This window comes from Lonchura striata, chromosome 3 (genome assembly GCF_050655825.1).
Source record: "Lonchura striata isolate lonStrDom1 chromosome 3, ASM5065582v1, whole genome shotgun sequence".
NCBI lineage: Eukaryota > Metazoa > Chordata > Aves > Passeriformes > Estrildidae > Lonchura > Lonchura striata.
In genome coordinates this window covers 98725532-98744739 of record NC_140705.1, presented here as the reverse complement: position 1 = coordinate 98744739, position 19208 = coordinate 98725532, and the positions used below count along the sequence as shown (strand labels likewise).

At 36.7% G+C, this 19208-nt stretch overlaps 1 protein-coding gene across 8 annotated transcripts in view; it reads right to left on the bottom strand.

Annotated features, from left to right (window-relative positions):
* SRBD1 (S1 RNA binding domain 1) overlaps window positions 1-19208 on the bottom strand; it is a 123872-nt gene that overhangs the window by 14473 nt on the left and 90191 nt on the right. For all 8 annotated transcript variants that reach the window (XM_021526459.4, XM_085575927.1, XM_085575932.1 and 5 more), the window contains 2 exons: window positions 4038-4144; window positions 1314-1490 (listed from right to left, as the gene is read on the bottom strand). In XM_021526459.4, the coding sequence (XP_021382134.3) occupies window positions 1314-1490; window positions 4038-4144 (284 nt within the window). The remainder of the gene's footprint in view (window positions 1-1313; window positions 1491-4037; window positions 4145-19208) is intronic.

Below are 19208 nucleotides of genomic sequence, written 5' to 3'. Positions count from 1 at the left end.
TGGTGTGGAGGCAGTGGTGTTAGAGCTTTACTTTGGCCTTAAAACCCATTTTTCAGGTTATACAGTGTTCCCAAGTTGTATGGAATCTGACTAACATCAGAATCATGTTCCAGGAAGGTTAAAAAACCCCCCAAACAATGTCCACATTTCACCAGGAAACATCTGGGGTGGAGGGGGAAAAAAATCATCAACCTTTTTTTCATTATTTGTATTGCAGCATAATCTAGAGAAACTAGAACAGATCTGTACAAGGTAAGACCTATCAATCACAGAGAGCTTTGGAAGCAATTTCTTTGGTCTTCTGGTGCTTACAGCGAGCACCACTTGGCCTGCAGCCTATGCCTCCCTGCCAGATGGGCAACCAATCTGTACACCTTCCACCTGGGCAGCAAGCCAGCCCCTGTGTGTGCCCACGTCCTGCCTGGAAGTTACGCGTGTGCTGCTTGGCCAGCAGCAACTGGGAACACAATATTGCTTCTGAGCACTGCGTTGGCTAAAACATAGCATGTGCTTCCCAGGAAAATATTTTTTTGAGAAGAGCCAATGGCAAAAGTGTAGTGATGGAGCTGCTGTCATGCCCTTTTCTTAGTTCTTTATTTTGGAAAGAGAAATAAGAAAAGACAGAAGAAGAGACACTGTGCTAGAAAGGGCATTTTCAGTTGTAGAAAGGTCAAGAGGAGCACTATGAAGGGCTGAAAGAGCAGAAGACTTGGTACAGAATCAGGGAAGGAGATGACAGAGAAGAGGATGACACACTGTTGGCAAACTGGACTTGGGAAAAGGCTTCACATATTTCAGACAGAAGACAGTCACAGCACACTTGCTAGGCACAGGTGTGTAGCATAGACACAGTTTAATCCAGGCAGCTACTCAACTTCCTCTTTCCAGGTAATGAAATTGAAACTCCAAAAATCTGCACTAGTTTACTACCACTAAGTTCGGCAGAATAATCTTTACCATATTACATTAGTTAATTTACAGATCTCTGCATTATGCCTGAAAAACAAGACTGAAGTTTTAATATCTCAGATCACAACACTGCTGCATGACAATTTATTTTACCAATTGAGTGGCAAAATTTTTAATTAAACTTACATATTTATCAAAACTCTGACTTAGAGGACTAGGCTGACAAGCCATGACTATTCAGGGAAAGAACTATCTTCAACCATGGGCTTTAACAAGTTAATTTGTTGTCTTTCAGAGCACAGTGGTCTAGGATTCCTTGAGTCTCATGCAAGAAAGCAGAAACAGGGGAAGTCTTCTCCTTCTGTTTTAGATAATTTATTCAGAACAGTTAAAATCTCTATTACCTGCAAAAAGTCTTTATATATTCTTGATTAAATCTGATGAAGCCAGCACATTGTTGGAAGGTTTTGGGACCCAAACCTTTAACTTCCTTGAGCTGTTCTCGGTTTATAAATGGTCCATTCTTCTCTCGCCATTCAATTATATTTTTAGCCCTGTTAGTATTCAGTCCTGCAATGTGTCTAAGAGAAAATGTACAAAATACATTTATTACCATTGAACAGTCATTATTGCAAGTGCTACCCATTACAAGGATACACATTCCTACAGAAAATCTGGTTTACAAAACTTAAAAACTGCTAAGAAATTAGCAAATAGACTCCCAGATCAAAGGCATTGTCTGAAAAAGGATCCCTTCTCTTACTTCTGTGGAAGGAATCCACTTAAGTCAAGAAAAGTTAGTACAGCAATCCGGTTCTGTACATGCCTAACTAGTAAGCCAGGGACGTGTAATTTATGATCTGTTGGCTATTTCCGTAATGCCACTTCAATTTGTCATGTCTTATGGCCTGCCCCCAGCTGCCCTCTTCAGGAAACAGTGTGGGAGGAGGGCTCAGAACAGATAAATTGTTCCTGTAAGAACAGCCCCCTCTCAGCCCTTCCAATGGTACTGAAACACCTTGCCTTGCACATGAAGGGCTCACGTCTGCTACCCAGAAGGAGAGTGGCTGGGAACAGCTTGCCTTCCTCAAATGACAGAACTGATCCACAAAGCTTGTTTCTTTTCTCTGAGCTCTTCTTGAAATAAAAAGCAGCTGTGAACAGGCTGGGAACACGACTTTTTCTGAGGGTAACTTGGACCTGGCCAAGAACTTACCTGTGAAGTACAACAGCAGTTAGCCAGGCTCCTTCAGGAAGCTGTGGGTTTGCAGCACATTTTCTGTATATACATGTGAGCAAAACTTTCTCTGTGTGGAGTATGTTAATCATAAAAAAAGAAAAAAAGAGCTCTTGTGGGGAGTTACACATGGCTCTAGTGAAGGAAATGTCATGCATTAGGCTCTATCTGATGCCATTGTTTTAAGTCAGCAGCAGCAGTGACCTGTGGAATGGCATGAACTGATTCTAGAAAAACACTACCAGCAAAACCAGCAAGACCCATAAAATCTCAGGGACAAAAGAAAAAATCTTTCCATTATTTTCATGCTCAAGCAAACGTAAAAGAAATAGTCCAAAGTTGATGAAAACTCAGAATTAAATTAGAGGGACACACCTTTCACCATAGACAGACCATTAACCATTAGGAATGGAATTTTCTTCAAAAATTTCTTGTAACATTGAGAAATCCAGCTTATGTACACTGATGAAGGAACATTACACAGTTGACAGAATTTTCCACTGATGATCTCAAGTCTTTCAAGCATAATACTCAGCAGATTGATGCAAATACTGTAGCAGTGTCATCCCCTCTCTGTGTACTATGTGTCAAGAACTGTATTTGACGCATCACAAACCCCAAACAGAAAGCTCTGCTCAAGCTGCAATCTAGCTAGGGTGGCAATCTTGTAAACTGCATGTCTGAAGGAAACTTAAGACTGCATCTATGCAGAACAGCAGACTAGAACAACTGTAAGCCAGGTTAATTAGACCACACAAAATACTTACACAATGTGGTTACCACCTGTAGCCTGTCTGGACAGAGTTACCCCACATTCAGTTTTGCGGAGGCACAGTAGCATCTCAGGCTGATGCTTCCTGCTGAAGTGGACAATATAGCTGTTCCTTCTGACTCAGCTTATTCTATGATTCTATTCTGTTGATTCTATGAATGAAAGCTTCATTTGTCATTTAGGTACCTTGCTTTCCACTTACTTTCTTCCTAAAAGCTGATCTAAATGCAAAAGCATGTAAGACAGAAGAAATCAGGCACTGGGCAGGGGTTGGACATGCAGAGAAAGAATATGGAAGTAGAAAACCAGAAAGCATACAAAGAGAGCCTCTTCCAAAATATGGAAAGATGTTTTTGAGAAAGATTCTAAGGGGCTAAAAAAATAAAATATAGAGCTAGCAAGAATGAATTTTTCCTAACTTTCATACCTAATATAATTTGCATTATAGATTATGGACAGTAATATTAGGGAAGAATATGGACAGAAGATTATGGACATTTTTTCCTTCCCCTCCTACTATGGAGGATGACAGCAGCACTTTTGCTCTTCTGAGAGTTTGTCACCTAAACAATACTGAATTCTACACATTCAAGAGAGAATGAGCTTTTAGTTTCTAACCCTGAAAAATAAAGTCCAGAACATTCTTCAAGTAAACATGGCATAACTACTTAACAAAAAACAAACAGGGATAAATTTTTCAAGTTTCCCCTTACATCTTTCATTTTCTTCTTTCCTCACCCAAGTTTTACAACTTGTTCCACTTAGAAGTACCTATAAAAATACCTTCTAAGAGACAAAGTACATTTGAAAATACCTTTCTCCATGTAAAAATACATATTACTTATATCACATTTTTCTAAAATTGCAGTGTTGGCTCTAAACTTTAAAAGATCTGTTTTTCTCTGAAGCATAGTTTTACCCTGGAGAATCACACATATCCTTAAGACCTGATTCTTAATGATTCAGTGAAATACTGTCTCACTGCATCATTTTTATGTAATTGGAAGTTTAACACAAGAGCCATTTGCTCCAGCTGAGCTTGAGTCAGATGGCAGACTAAACAGAGACTCTGTGATCCAGAGCCATGTAATTACTGGAATAGGAAAATGTTTCACTCACCTTAATAGTATTTCTGAGCAGATGTTAATATCAACTCCTACAAAGCTGACACACTCTTCAACCACACTGTCCAGAGTTGCTTTGAGCAAAGTCTGTGATACATCATGCTGAGAAACAAAAATGGAGATATCTGGTTACTGAAGCATTGAAGTGTACATAAACAGGAACTGCCTATAACACTAACATCAATAAAATAGCTGCTGTAATTTAACAATATCTTTTGTGAGGGCAAAAATTTAAAAATTATGGTTAAAAATATGAATTGTAGAATATATTTTTTTAAATGTCCCCAATATCTCTTTGAAACATCTTTGTCATGATACAAATCTCTAGAATAAAGACACACTTCATGTCCCAGCATTGTTCTTCAATAACTATTTCCCTGCATCTTGTAAAAACAAAACTTTATTAAAAACATGATTACCCAAAAAGAGTAATGCTTCTGGTTATCCACCATATCTTGTCTTTAATCTGGCATTTATTTACCCAAAAAATCAGTTTATTAAAAATAAAGTAGAGAAGAGATCACAAATGCTGTACTTTTGCACCAGTACACAGAGATATTTGTAAAATAATCCCATTTATGAGCATCACACTACAGTACAGTTATTATTTACTACAAGAAAAAGCCACACACTGTATGAAGGTGGGCAATACATAAGGTACTTATCAACCCTGTGGCAACAAAATGTTTCAAATTTTGAACAGATATTTCTGGGAAGATTGGCAGGTCCTTGACCAAAGCACCACTAATGGAAATGTTCACAGTGTTTCCCCCTTTTTCCCCTAAAACAAAAATCAGTCACACTTGTCAAAGTTAAAAGTTCTCAAGCTCTAAGATTTCTTTTCCTTCCAAATGTAGGCATACTTCAGTCTGTAACTGCGAATTCCCCACGCAAGCCCATCAGTGCTTAGAAGTCTGACCTGGAGGGAGAAGCCTCTCTAAATGCAGAAGCTAATTCAATCACTATGTTGGCTTAGCTTCAGGGCTCTTCTGCATCACTCATGTAAATCTGGGTTGATCTGTTGTGGTTTCACGATGCATTCATTTAGGACATCAAGCTGGATCCAAGCCAAGGCACCAAGCACTTCATCCATTACTTTGTTTTATGTTCTAAGCCATTCAGATCTTTTAAAGATTTCACGGTTAAATATAACATGCCAATAGCATCAATCCCAATCTACTAACGCTGGTAAGTTCATTAAGCAGTGGTTAATAACTGAGGCAGTCATAAAACTTCAGGCAATTTCATAGCTCCCTTTCAGGTGATGGTAATGGGATGCATTTTCATGATGTGATATATAATAAAGTTACTTACACACACAAAGCTCATATTTTGCTAATATCACTCTTCCTATATTAATTTTGCATGCAAAACACCATGTAGATGCTCAGGTACTGGCAGTTGCACATGTCCTTGGTGTCATACCCACAGAGCTTGCTTGTTGTACACTTAGCAGATCAAACATCAGTTTCTACTTACTAATGCACTGGTACTGCAACATAATAGCTTCTTTTTTGAATTAAGAGACAAACAAAAAAACCCCATACCCTTAAAAGAAGTCTTATGTTGCCTTATTTTGACTTATTGAAGATGTAGCTTCTCTCAATTAGGAATATATTTCCTCCTCCTCCTGGCATCAGCCATTTAATATACTAGAGCTAGAGGCTTCCAGTTTACATGCACACTCATGCAAGGATGCATTTATATAACACAGCCCAAGAACCAAAATTAAATGTTCAGAAACAACACCCACATCTTCTCTTCTTTGCCAAGTACAGCTGCCAAATACCAGGATAAATGCTTTATTTGAAGTTCACTGGAAGATGAGGATTCTAATTAAAAAAAAAATTGTGATGAACAAAGTTCTAAGGAGAAAAATAATGCAGAGGACAATTTCCTTCTGCTTTTAAGGAAGGCAACTGACTCCCAAGTACTTGCAGGTTGATTATGATACAGTTTCACAAGTTATATTAATAAATTCTATTAACTGTTACAGTTCTTGGCCACCTTTAGAAAATACCTTGTTCTAGACAACTGCTCTGAATATAGAGTCTGTGACAAAGAGAAGTGTAGACTGCTACTTGCCCAAGTTTCAGATTAATTCCTTAAGATGATGATGATGATTCCTCAGTAGGAACCAACATAATTCAATATAGTCACTGCCTCCACAATGCCTTATAGCATAGGATGTAGCAAAGAAGGAAATCCATTAATCTGGTCTAACCTTTCTAAGGAGCAATTTGGAAGATACTTGATTCAGCAGAAACTTTATTTCCAGCCTGCAGAAAGTGAACGTAAATGGTAATTCAGTCTACTATATTCCCTGAAAATCAAGAACAGGATCTGTTGCAATCAAAAGCTAAGCATCCTAAAATATCTCGCTAATGGAAGAATTGCCAGTGTTCACCGAACTTCATTTTCAAATCCACCATTGGCATTTATCTAAAAACCTGAATTTGTGATTCCAATGGTTTGTGTAAAATTCAAGAGATACAAAACACATATCTTGGAAAAAAACTACAGTACTTCACTGCCTCCCTCTCTTGCCAAGAAGACAAAAACTTCTCACGTGTCTCAAAGGTGACTAGCATCTTAACTTTATTTCTGTTTGACAGTAATCATTAAAAAAACCAAAACAAGACATGCACAAGTTGTTCTTTATTGCTCCAACACGTAAGAGTCATGTGACTTGGAATGCACATGACAGCATATATGTGAAGGCACAGATAAAGTGAACAGGCAGATGTGACAGAACAGGATAAGCATAAAACAATCCCTAAGCTACCAGTACCTCACTGAAGCATTTAGCAAGTGAATGATGTTAAGTTGTAAAAGCCAGGAAAACCTTCCAGATGGCAAACCTGCCTCCCAAGATTCTGCTCCTTACCATCATGGCTTTCTTTGGCTATAATGAAGGAATTTTTACACCCTTCTTTACACTAAAACAAGGCACAGAGAAATGTTACACATTTAGTTTCTAAAAGTACTTAAAAACATTATTATCTCAATACCATTCCCAAGACTTCCTACTGCCCAAAGGTTGCACTTCAGAAAGGTTTAAAGTACAGTGTGTTTTCCACTCTTCCAACAGTTTCACCGACCTTCTCAAATTTGAGAGGTCAGATGATGCTATACACTTCTGTGCACTATTTATATGCACTGGGATGGTATCAAATGAGTCAGACACTAGTAGCACACATATACCCCACTCCTCACTCCCTACAGCAGGTTTGTAAAGACAGGAATGATGAACTGTTGCATTAAGTGCATCAGAATAAAACCTGCACAAGTAAAGCACAAGTTTAAAATGCCAGGCTGCTTTCAAAGTGAGGTAATGCAGAACTTGATGCTGCACAGTCTCTGACAACCCCTCCACACACCCCTGATCGTTGCATCAGCTGATCACCTGCAAATCCTTTTAAATAAAACGCTTTCATAATAGCACTGACTCTGAATACACCCCAATGAATGAGGGTGCCCCTGCTAAAACTGTTCAGTGTAGACTTTAAGCTCAGAGCCAAGCATACAAGGTGCTATCACAGTTGTGTCTAACAAGTAGGAGCACATCCTTCAGTGTGACATTCAAACATCATCTTGAATTTACTGGTCCAATATCAAGTTTTACTAAAATCATACTCAGAAATGGCTGCTATTAAAATGTTCAGTGACACAGTAGACCTGAAGCAGAAGACTTAATTTTATATTATGATCTCCAAAAGGATTGATACTCCCAATTTATGGAAACTAAGGCCAGCAGAAGTAAAGAGCTTGCCACAAACTGTGGGATGTCCAGTGCAAAACTGCAAACTTTTGTTTATCATCACTCTCCAGAAAACAAAGGAACCTTGCTTCACAAATAGTATTTTGCAAGAACTTACACATTTGTTTGGTTTGAGCTTTTTGTTGGGAAGACTACAGAAATTAATCTGTCCTAAGAAGTGTCAGGAATTTTAACCATATCTCAGTATTTGTTTTCTAAGTGAGCCAGGGAACAAGATGCAGAAAATGACTTGAATAATTGAAACCGCTAGAGTAAAGAATTGTCAATCAGTAAATGAAATTCAAACATTACATTTCTCTAATATTTTTATAAAGAGTATCCCAAATATAACTTACATTCATGAACATGGAAGAAAATCAAGGACAGCTATTTAGATCTCTGGTCACAATTATTGCTCAGATTAATCCATGGTAAACTTGTTCAAATGACCAGAAAAAATATCACACATTTCAAAACAACCATTCTGCAAACTAAAAAACTAAAAGCCCTAACAATCAATATTACTTCTTTGCATATAATCAGTCATGGCACAAAATGTTTATTCCTCAAGAACAGTGTTTAAGAACACTTGTCTCTTATGCACATGATAGTTCTGTTCTATCCTTATGTCCCAATACTTCAGCTATCTTTTCTTGCCATATGGTATGTAGCAGAGAACAAGGATTTTTGTTTCACTCAGTTTCAAGAGTTACAAACACCTACTGGAAATAATTAACATTACTAAAAGCCTATGTGTTCCTTGAGATGGTGTTCCCTCAACTGCAACTGAAATCCCTTTTGCAGTTTCAAAAACCTGTTGATGTACACAAAAGGAAGGCAGTATTTTAAATAGCCTCTCAGCTCAGTTATTTCTAGCAGCGCACCAGTACAGGCACTGTAAAAATACATTTGTCATCAGCACGGCAAATTTCTCATGTCAAAGAGCCAGTGCTCACACAAAGCCTGGAGACTGTACCTAGCCAATGTGCATGAGCATGGATGGTGATCAGCACACTAACTTTGCCTGAACACTAGATTACCATTGCTAGACTAGAATGGGCAGCTTTTACTTGCAAGTAAATTACAACTCCAAGTTCTTTACCTCTGGCAACTCCAAAAAACCCCACAACACTAAACCTCCACATAATACTGAAAATAATACACATTGGTAATGTTTTTCTGGTTCCCTATAAAATCATAATTTCACAAAGGATGGTATGATTGCATATGTATCTGAAAGACAAATTCCAACAGCTTAAAATTCTACTGCAACATACAGCAACTCTGAAATAATTGTTTTCCATTTACAAACATTAGTAGACATTGACACAATCAGCCTGTGCCTCATTATTACTTTAAAATGCCTAAGAGCCAAGCAAGGCACCTTCCAACACAGTCAAGCAGGAATTATTTGTACCCTGCAGAGCCTACAAATGTAGTGCAGACATGACCTAATGATGCTGGTTAGAAAGCAGTGGGGAGGGGATGAGTTCTCAAGTCTGGGCAGCAACCTGCAGGTTACTGACCCAGGCTCAGCATTACAGTACTATAACAAGATCAATATTCAGTTTAAATAAGACTGACCTGTGTGCCAGACAAAGTATTTTGGGTTTTGATCAAGTTATACCTCACTTGTCCTTTGAATCCAAAAGTCAGCCTTCAATTAAGTAAACAGAATTTAATATTTTTTTTCTGTCAGATTGAGTCCTGAAAGACTTCTAACACTTCATAAAACATTATTTTGTTGGTACCTACTATTAACTTCTGTATCCATGAATTTTAATATTGGCATGTGCGACCAGTCAACATGCCTCTTGAAAAATACTATTTTTTTCTTTAAAGAGTGGCATAATTGTGCAAACTGAGTGACTTTTACTGAAAGAGAAATTAGGTGGGACAACACATCATAAGCAAAGTTTAAAATTACATTATTTTACAGAGATTCAATCCATGGCAATGTGTTTCAAAATTTAAAAAATGGAAAAAAATTAGCAGTGCTGTAACCTATATACAATCAGCTTCATTTCAAATACTTGTGAAACTGCAAAAGTAAAATGCATTCATGACAAACTCTTAAGTATAGCAGGACTAAAGTAACAAGAATAGTCTAAGGAGAAGCACCCTTTCATGTCCACAATTAGGAAAAATTAAAAATATACCTTACATGTCAGGTAGAAAAGTTGGAAAGTTCAGGACTGGGGTTTTCACCTTTAACATCCTCTGGAAAATCCCTTCCAGTTAGAGTCTAGGAAAACAGGCTTATCCATCTGATAGAAGGATAGAAGGATCTAACTTCTTTTGAATTTCTTTGAAGATTATTTGTGGTTTCTAAATATTATATTGTTATAGGATATATTATTATCCTATGTACTTAACTCTGATTCATTTCTTGTGTCAAAAATCCAAATTATGTTTATTTTAACAGCATATTACTATTACAGAAATATCCCAGGAGAAAGAAATGGATTTAGATTTTCAGAGAAAATTATAAAAAAAAAGTCTTTCAGTTCTAACATTTTGAAAAAGTAAGAAAACAAAAACGTACCAGTTTATAATGTAAATGTGACTTGCAAATTGCTAGAATTCATCTTATATTTACTTGTGCTTGTGTCCTAACAGAAGCAGTAATACTGCCAAGCTTGTCCCACAAGCTCAATCCCATCGCTGACACATCTTATTTCTAAAGTTATGTTCTGTGACATGAACAAGTTAGCAGAAGATGACGTATACCCAAAAACACCTTCCCCTTTCCAGAGCAGGTACACGTTTTCTCCAATGCTTACAGTTATGTGACTAAGGAGCAGCAATACATATTTCAATTACAATCAACTACATCATTCCAGGAGATTTCAGAGGGACGTTTTTGCCAATAAATATCACAGACAAAAATCCAAATCACTCAGGTGAAAAGCCTTGCATTTCATTTTCAATCCAAACATGTATTTTGGGGCTCTTAAAGGTCTACAAATATAGGAGATATCCTGCAACATTATGGAAAGATCAGGACCATCAGGAGTGGAGCTTCCTAGATCACATGGCTGAATTCAGCTGAAGATTTTCCTGAAGATTGCTGAAGGAAAAGAGAAGGGAAAAAAAGAAAGAGATTGCACGAACAGAGAGAGAAGATAGAAGTTACAGAGCCCAGGTGAGTGTGGTGATCTGTGGGAGCTTTGTTTAGTCTGAAGTCAGTGAGCATGCATGGCCCTGCAGCAGACGGGTGAGGAACAGCAGTTCTGGGGCAGAGCTCCCACCAGCCCCAGTCGGAGCAAAGTGAGTCCCCAGGGGATGTGAGGAGCTTGGCAAGAGGCTACATAAATACACATGCTTCTTCCAGCTCTACTGAAGACATGTTGGGGTTCCTCTCCTCCATATCTAATGAGGAATGTGGTACTTGAAATGTTATTAAAAACTACAACAAAAAACATAAATTAATTTAAGGGTATTTTCTATAAAGGGAAGATTACTATAGCTGATGCATATTTTATTGTACCCTAAGTGTCTCATATAAGAAACTTCTGGCTCTCACTATCTTTCTCAAATTTAGTATGCACACTTAGCAACTGCTACGTCAGGTTACTCATATTAGCAATGCCCTGAGAATGTATTTAATACAATGATACATCTGTTCCCTCATTAGGAAAAAATGTAGATGCCAAAAAATGACATTTAGTAGTTTTTTAGTCCCACACCCCACAGAATCAGTGACTGTACTGAAATAGTCAAGATACAATCAAGAAGGAAAAAAAGGTTTATATTTAAGGTGACACTACCTCCTGAAAATGCTTGCTGAAAAAAGCTTTAAGGTAATTCAGCTTTGCTCAACCTCTCACCCAGGTCTCCACTTTTTTTTTAAGTAGATCAGCTCAAATTGAATATGCTTAAAGAACTCTTGCAAATCCTGCTGCTATCTTTCTCTTCTATTTGGCTCCTCCTTTACTTTGATTAGACACTCCTTCCCCCTTGATTCTCAAGCTCTTCCATGGCCTATCTAAAAGCAAAAATGAGCTAGGAACAAAACAGAATGCAAGACACTGCCCTGCGGAAGCCAGCCAAACCCAAATAAAGCAAGCTTATTTTCTCTGCTTACTAAAAAGCAGAGAAAATAAGTGTGATTGACATATGGCAACTCAAAAAAGTCACTCGGAGTACTGTTTACTGAATGACCCGTGGAAGACTGAAAGCTGACAGAAAACCAGGAAACATGTGGAAAAACAGAAGTTAGCTCAGTTAGCAGCAGTTATGGATTTGACAGGCAGAGTACATAAGCATCCATTGTGTCATTCACATCTTCGATAAATGAAAGCAATTTCAGCACCACTCATTACATATAACAGCAAGGCATATTTAAAGAAAAAGAATAAATAAGCAATTGGCAAAAAAATCACTATGATATAGTAAGCTTATGACTTTTCAGAAATGTATTCTGCACTAAGCTTAGCAAGTTTAGCAAAATTTGCATTAAAACATGGATTTAGCACTTTTTGTATTACATATATAGCACTAACAAAGTGTTTGCACATAGGAGGTTGAAAAGTTGACAGGTCTCAATATTAAATTAGTTGTGCTAATGTGTCAGCACTAAAATGTTCTCAGTGACAATTTTAACAAGTGAACAAGAATATAAACATTTCTGTGGTTCTCAAAACCAAACAATGTTTCAGAGCCACCATCACCGTTGACAGTATATGATTGTTACTGCTAATGCAATTAGCATAATATAAAAAGTGAGGAATCAAAATGAGCCAGTAGAATGGCATAAACAAGAACACTACATGTACTACCCCATACATGAAAACAGCAATTGAGTACTCTTGCAATAGACACATTTTTATTCAAATAAGTAAGACCTCAGCAGGTAGAAGGGGAAAAGCACAAATCAAAGAACACTTATTTTACCAGCATCCCTGACAGAAACTATGATTTGTGCCCTTATAACATAGTCCTTACTTATATTCAAGATCTGGAAATTCCTTCAGCAGGCTTCCTTAAAACATTAAAAAATTACAGTGTTTGCAAATGTGTAAAATGCATAATTTTGTAGTGCAACAAATTTAGAAAAAACGTTTGGAACAATGTTTTCTTAGGTATACTCTAATGCAAAATCTGTAAATAATAATTGCATTACTATTATGAACTTATACAATTTACAAGATACTTACCAAGTCAGAGCTTTTAACTATTGCATATATGAATATATTCACTGCAAATTTGTAATCTGATTACAGATCACAGCATCATTCATTTGAAAAACTGACCTCTATTTCCCTTGAAAAATTAATTATTTTATAATTAATCTAAAAATTTATTTACATTTTAGGCAAGCTTGTCAAAACATAAGAATAAAGTTAGAAATTAGATACTTGAAAAATTAAGACCTAATACTTTAGAAACTCCAAAAAACATAATTTTAAAATCAGGTATCATTATGAATTCTAATTATAAAAACTTTTTATCCAAAAAGCAACTACTAACTCAGTTTTAATAACATTTGTAAGTAGTGGGACTAGAGGTCTCTATTTGTACACACATTTACAACTTCAAGCTGGTATATCACTGAGCAAGGGGAGAACTAAAATCACCTCTGATTTTGCAGCACTTATGTGTGCCTCTCACCACTTGCAGATGACTTAAAATTTCCAGAATCAGGGCTCCCTTGAAATCACTGGCTGATGTCCCTTTACATTAAGGACAGAAGTCCAGTAGCAGTTTAATCTGTGCTTTGCAGCACTGAGAGTTAAGAGATGAGGTAGCAGATGAATCCATCAAATATTAGACATGATTGTTCAATGTGTGTCAGCTTCAGCAAATTATTAGTTACTACTAAAATAATCCAGATTTTTTAAATATGAAAAAAAAATGTTATTGGGTGTTCTCTTTTTTTTTAATAGAGATTTTGTATTTTAAGAACACCAAATGACAGTTGTTCTAAATAATCAAGATTAAGTTCTAAATAATCAAGCTTTTGATGAATGCTCACACAAGTTAGCAGTTGCTCTGATAAGAGCATAGATAACAGACACCTTAGATCAGCTATGGCCAATCTTCCTCTTCTGGAACACACAAAGATTAGCAAAGAAGCTCAAGTGCAAGTCTTGTAGTGATTCGTAAAACACCTGGCTGGGTAAGCTGGTGCAAAGAGTGGAGCTGATTCAAATACTGTTGTGAAGGAGAAGAGAGCTTGTCTGGAGACTCGTCATCACTAACTGGCCCAAGCAACATCATCCCTCCCCTGCAACAGGAGGTTACATGGACAGCTAATGCCATTCCCAAACTGCAAATTTATCTCAAGATGGAGATATAAGAAAGGATGCAAGTCTGTGCAACACAAAGATTTGGTGTGTGCCACCCAAGGTTCAAAGGCAATTCTTGCACCCAAAGGCAATCCCAAAAATACGCACTTCTATGGTGGATAGACCAGTAGACTTAGAATAACAATTAGGTTTTTTTATAAGATTGTAAAACCAAAGAAAAGTTTGAGGAAAACAAAAATATGAATGTCCATTAGAGAAAAAGTTTAAGAAAACCACTCTGCTTTTCACTCTTTAAAAACACAGGCAGTCAAGAATGTGAGGAGGAAAATGGAGCTCCTAAGAGCCTAGAAAATCTGCATGTTGGAGTAGTGCATTCTCAAAAACTCTGAAGTCACTTAATAAAACATCAGAACTACTCAACTTCTTTCTTCCACACTTCCAGTGGCAGAATATGCATAGCTGTTACTGCAGAGATACAAAGTGGTGACTTTTGGTTTTGGTGTACTTTATTCGGACTACTTTGACCTGTAGGTGACAGAACTTCTGGGAGATATATGCTTACAGAAACATTTCTGGTTTTCCTAGGCTATTCTAAAATTAGAATAGTAATAACCTCCCCTGCCACAGTCACACACATATTGCAGAACCTTTAAACTTACACACTACTTCAGTATAGGGACCTGAAAACAGTCCCAGTCTCACAAATCAAACCCACAAGAACTTAGTGATTTCTCTTAAACTAAAAAAGAAGTAAATGAACCAGAGAAGATCACAATTCTTCATTTCCTGACTACAAGCATCATTACCCAGAAGCGAACAATACACAGTTTGCTTCGCCAATATTTTATGACGTTCATAAATTGATCGCTGTGTTTTCCGATTGCTTGGACCAGGGACAGCTTACAAATGTTTCTGTATCTTTGCTTTCAGCTGTCCATGTATCAGTACAAAACAATTAAAGAACAGCTTCTAAAGTAAAGGATTTATTTAGAGCTAATAACCATTTCTCATCAAACCATTGTCTTATTACAGCAGGAGTAAAATAAATGCTGTAACTGAACCCATTATATCCTCTTCCAGTGGGATTGATGACATCAGTTCATTGGCAAAAATTAGTCTCCCTCTTTCATACATTATTTTCAAGTAGGAATCAAGACTTGGATGCAACTAGGCTGTCCCCTCAGATGAACAGGAAGTTGGAAAATGAAACTACTTAATACTCAGTCAAATCCTAGTAGTGGGAAAAGTGTCTTCAAAAACTGATTCCCAAGTTCTCCTGTTGCTCTTAACTTCTAGTAACATCAACCAGACCAACTTACATGTGCAACCAAATAGGACAAAGGCCTCCAACACTGTTTCAGTAAAGTGTATTCCTAAGATATCGTCTTTGTAAAACAAGGTATGAAAAAATTAAAAACGGCTTGTACTTTGATTTGGGGTTTGGTGGGGTTTTGTGTTTATGCTGGTTTTTTTGTTGGTTTTTTTTTTTTTTTCCTTTCCTTTTAAGTTAGGTAGGATTTATGAAGAACACATTTTTATTATTTCATGTATATATCTAAAAGAGAACTGGAAACAAACATCCAAGTGGTTCAAGTTATACGCATAGCAACGACCTCTAAGTATAAGGTACAGAAAACTGGTCTATGCATATTGAAAAACAGTTAAGTTAGGAAAAGGAAAGAGAGAATTGCACATAGATGTACACGGATGACGGCACACCAAATGAGAGAAATAATTACTTCCTCTTGAAAATGTTTCTCAACAGAAGACAAAATGCTTCTAGCTGCAGCAGCAATTTTGAAATTTATACTTGGAACAAACAAGAACTAAAAGAGCTACAACTAATGTTCTTTATAATGTCTAATGCACAGATATGTTCTTTAAGTACTCTGAGTCTTCTCCATCATTCCATTCTGAAGCTTCAAAAAAGAAATGGATACTTCATCAGGTTTTTCAAGAAAGTTTAATTTCTTCCTTTTTCCATCTGCACACGCTGAACCTCATTGTGCTAAAATATGCATTTTCTTAATCTGAAATCCTATCTTTAAGCCACAGACGGTGAAAGAGGTCTCTTGGAGAGCTGCAGCTTTAGAACATTTTCAATAGGTACTAACACAAAACAAGCACAAAAAAGTTTGCTATGAAAAAACTTATTACACAGCAAACTGAAATATCAGCAACAAAATTCCTTTGTCACATACAAGAGTGTTGTAATACAGTCCAGTTCCAGCCTAAGGTCTTTTCAGATGCCAGACATATAAATCCATGCTGCCATTTTCAGAAGACTATTGCATTTTACTAGAATTTAGTCTTATTTTCAACTGGTTCAATGGTTTCAGAAAACATTCATATCTTTAAAGAGTTTTTATATTAATCTATTTTCCATTTTCCTAGTTAAAGGACACGAAAAAACAGGCAAAACACACTCATGAAAAAAACCACATTCTGAAAGGTATCTCACTCAGGATGCAGACACTCCAAGAAATAGAAGCCTTAGCAAACTTTTTCCCAAAGCCCTGAAAAACTAATCCCAACAACACATTAAGATATGCCATTTACCTGGGACACTGGCTTTTCAGAAAAGATTGTGGAAGAAGCATAATGGTTTCTTAAATAGAGCTGGGAAATTATATGGTACCTAGTAATAGCAGTGCGGGATCAGATCTCAGGATGTGATAAAAGAGAAGGACACTCTAATGACATGTACACAGAGGGAAGGAATGCTACAAAAATAAGGAGCATGAACATACTATTTTGCACACAGTTCAAACCAATAACTGTGCCATTACCCTTCTTATCCACACTTATAAGATTTTCCAGCAAAATGCATGGGTTCTGTAACAGCACTACTCAGAATAAAGCACTTCTAACAGTGGCCCTCAGATAAGCAAGGAAAAGCTATGGCAGGACCAGATTTACCTGAGATATCCCTCACATATTCATTTATCATAACGTATATAGATAACATCCATCAACACAGCTTTACTACAGCACCATAGAGTGAAGCAGCTGCAGAGGAAGAGGCCCCTGACAACTTACGCTTTCTAAAAAGACAAGACTGAGAGCATGATCAGGAACACTGCTTTAGAATAGCCTTAATTAGGATTAAAAGTAGCCTTTATCTATAATTTAGAAATAAATGGATTTGTCACTGAGTTCTTTCACCAAAGAGACAGAAATTTAAAAGGACATAAAAATAATATTTCCTTTACTTGCCCCCTTCAGCTTACTATATCCATCACACAAATTAAAATAAAATGATGGACAACTATACAGAAGGAATAAAGGCTGGAGAAAAAAATACTCAGAGGGGAAGGGGTTTAATATTTGCAAAGATTGTCCAGATGATCAACCACCTACTCTGAGGTTTTGTGATGTCTAAATTTATGCTGATCTTAAGGGAGCAAACAACTATGAGAATTTTCATTCACAGCATGCTTCTAAATACGCTGAGAAAGTGAAATTGAAATGAAGTACCATCACTTAAAACAATTAATTAGAGAAAAAGCAACAACAACAACAACAAAAATGTGTTACAAGGCTATTTAATTCCTCTGCCCAGACAAATGTGTCAACCCTGGAAAAAGTCCAGGTTCACCAAAGAATTTTTATTTTGCTCTGTAATAATAACATACAGTACTTAAAATACTACAAATAAGAACAACACTTGTTCTTGTAAAACAAATGAGTTTGAAGACCCTAAATGCATGCTTACCTAGCTGCAATGAATGTTTTTCATTAAAATTTTAACTTGCAAGTCAAGACTTCTGTGACTGCAAATCACTAGTCCTTAGTTTGATAAGCATTCTGTCTTAACATACCTTTATTTAAAAAAAAAAGTCACATGAAATGACCATACACATTACTGCAAATTTACTACAGATTGCAACAGAAGGAATACCAGAAAAAAAGTTATCATTAAATGTGTAATTAAAAAAACCCAAACAATTTAAAATGCTAAGTCCTATTGCTGAGGAGTTATAGGAAAAATCCAACCTGTGTTACTATGCATGGGAATAGTGTGAAGCAACAGCATGTTGGTTAGTCTTGCCTGTTCTTTGTATTCTCCTAATTATTTTTACATGAAAAATATTTATTTGCAATCAGTAATACACAAAGACAATTCATTTCTATAGCAAATGACATGGCAGACAGCATTTCAAAAGGGTAATTGTGCTCCACTGCATCCAACGGGACAGTAGCCATTTACCTGCAGTGCCTGTACTTCCAAGCAGAGTTCAAGGTCCCAGTACTTCCCTCTGCATTTTGCACCGTTTGGGTCCAACTTCACAACAGCTCAACTTTCCTTTGAAGCACTGCCACATCGGGGCTGTTTAAGAATGAAATCTGCTTGCCTTTAGGGCTTGATTGAGTTAAAGGGCAAAATCCTGGTTCCATTTGAAGTCAGTGGGCAGTTCGCCATTTAATTCAATTCGTCTACTATTTCACAGTGACCTTAAGGGTATACCAAAAAGCTTGTACCCATGTATCCTGCCTTTGCTTGCAGGAAAATGTGGTGACATGTATTAGCTCTTAACAGTAATGGCTGGTAGCAACTATGCTTTTATTTTGAACGTTCACATGAAGTTCAGAAGCATTCATGAAAAATTACATCAAAAAATTTCATCAAAAAAGTTTGTCTTCTGATTGGGGATCAAAAATTTATTTTAAAATTTAGAAACTACAGAACAGGCACCTGAGAAAACATTCACTTTCACTTAGTCTAGATCACTTAAAAGAAAAGGATGAAGTAAATCCTATTTTATTTCACCACAAGTAGTCCCATGGTTTTTAATATTAACTAAAATGTGGCTGTACCAGTGCCAGATCACAAACATCCCAGGAGACATAAAGCAGGACATATTTCACATTACCACCTCGGCACCCTGAACAAACTACAGTGGCATAGGGTTGGATGAATGTATCAATTTGTGTATCACCATGGGCAGGTGCAAATCTATAGGGAAAGTTTTATAAAAGCAACTAAGCAGTTAAAAGAATAGTTGATCAGAAATTCTAACTGTGGTATATAGCTCAATAACTTACAATTACTTGTAATTAATCGCACTATTTCTCATGTCTTTAGAAACTAGGATGTAAATGCTCCCAAATAAAATCACACAAATTTACTCTTACAGGACTGTACAAATAACCT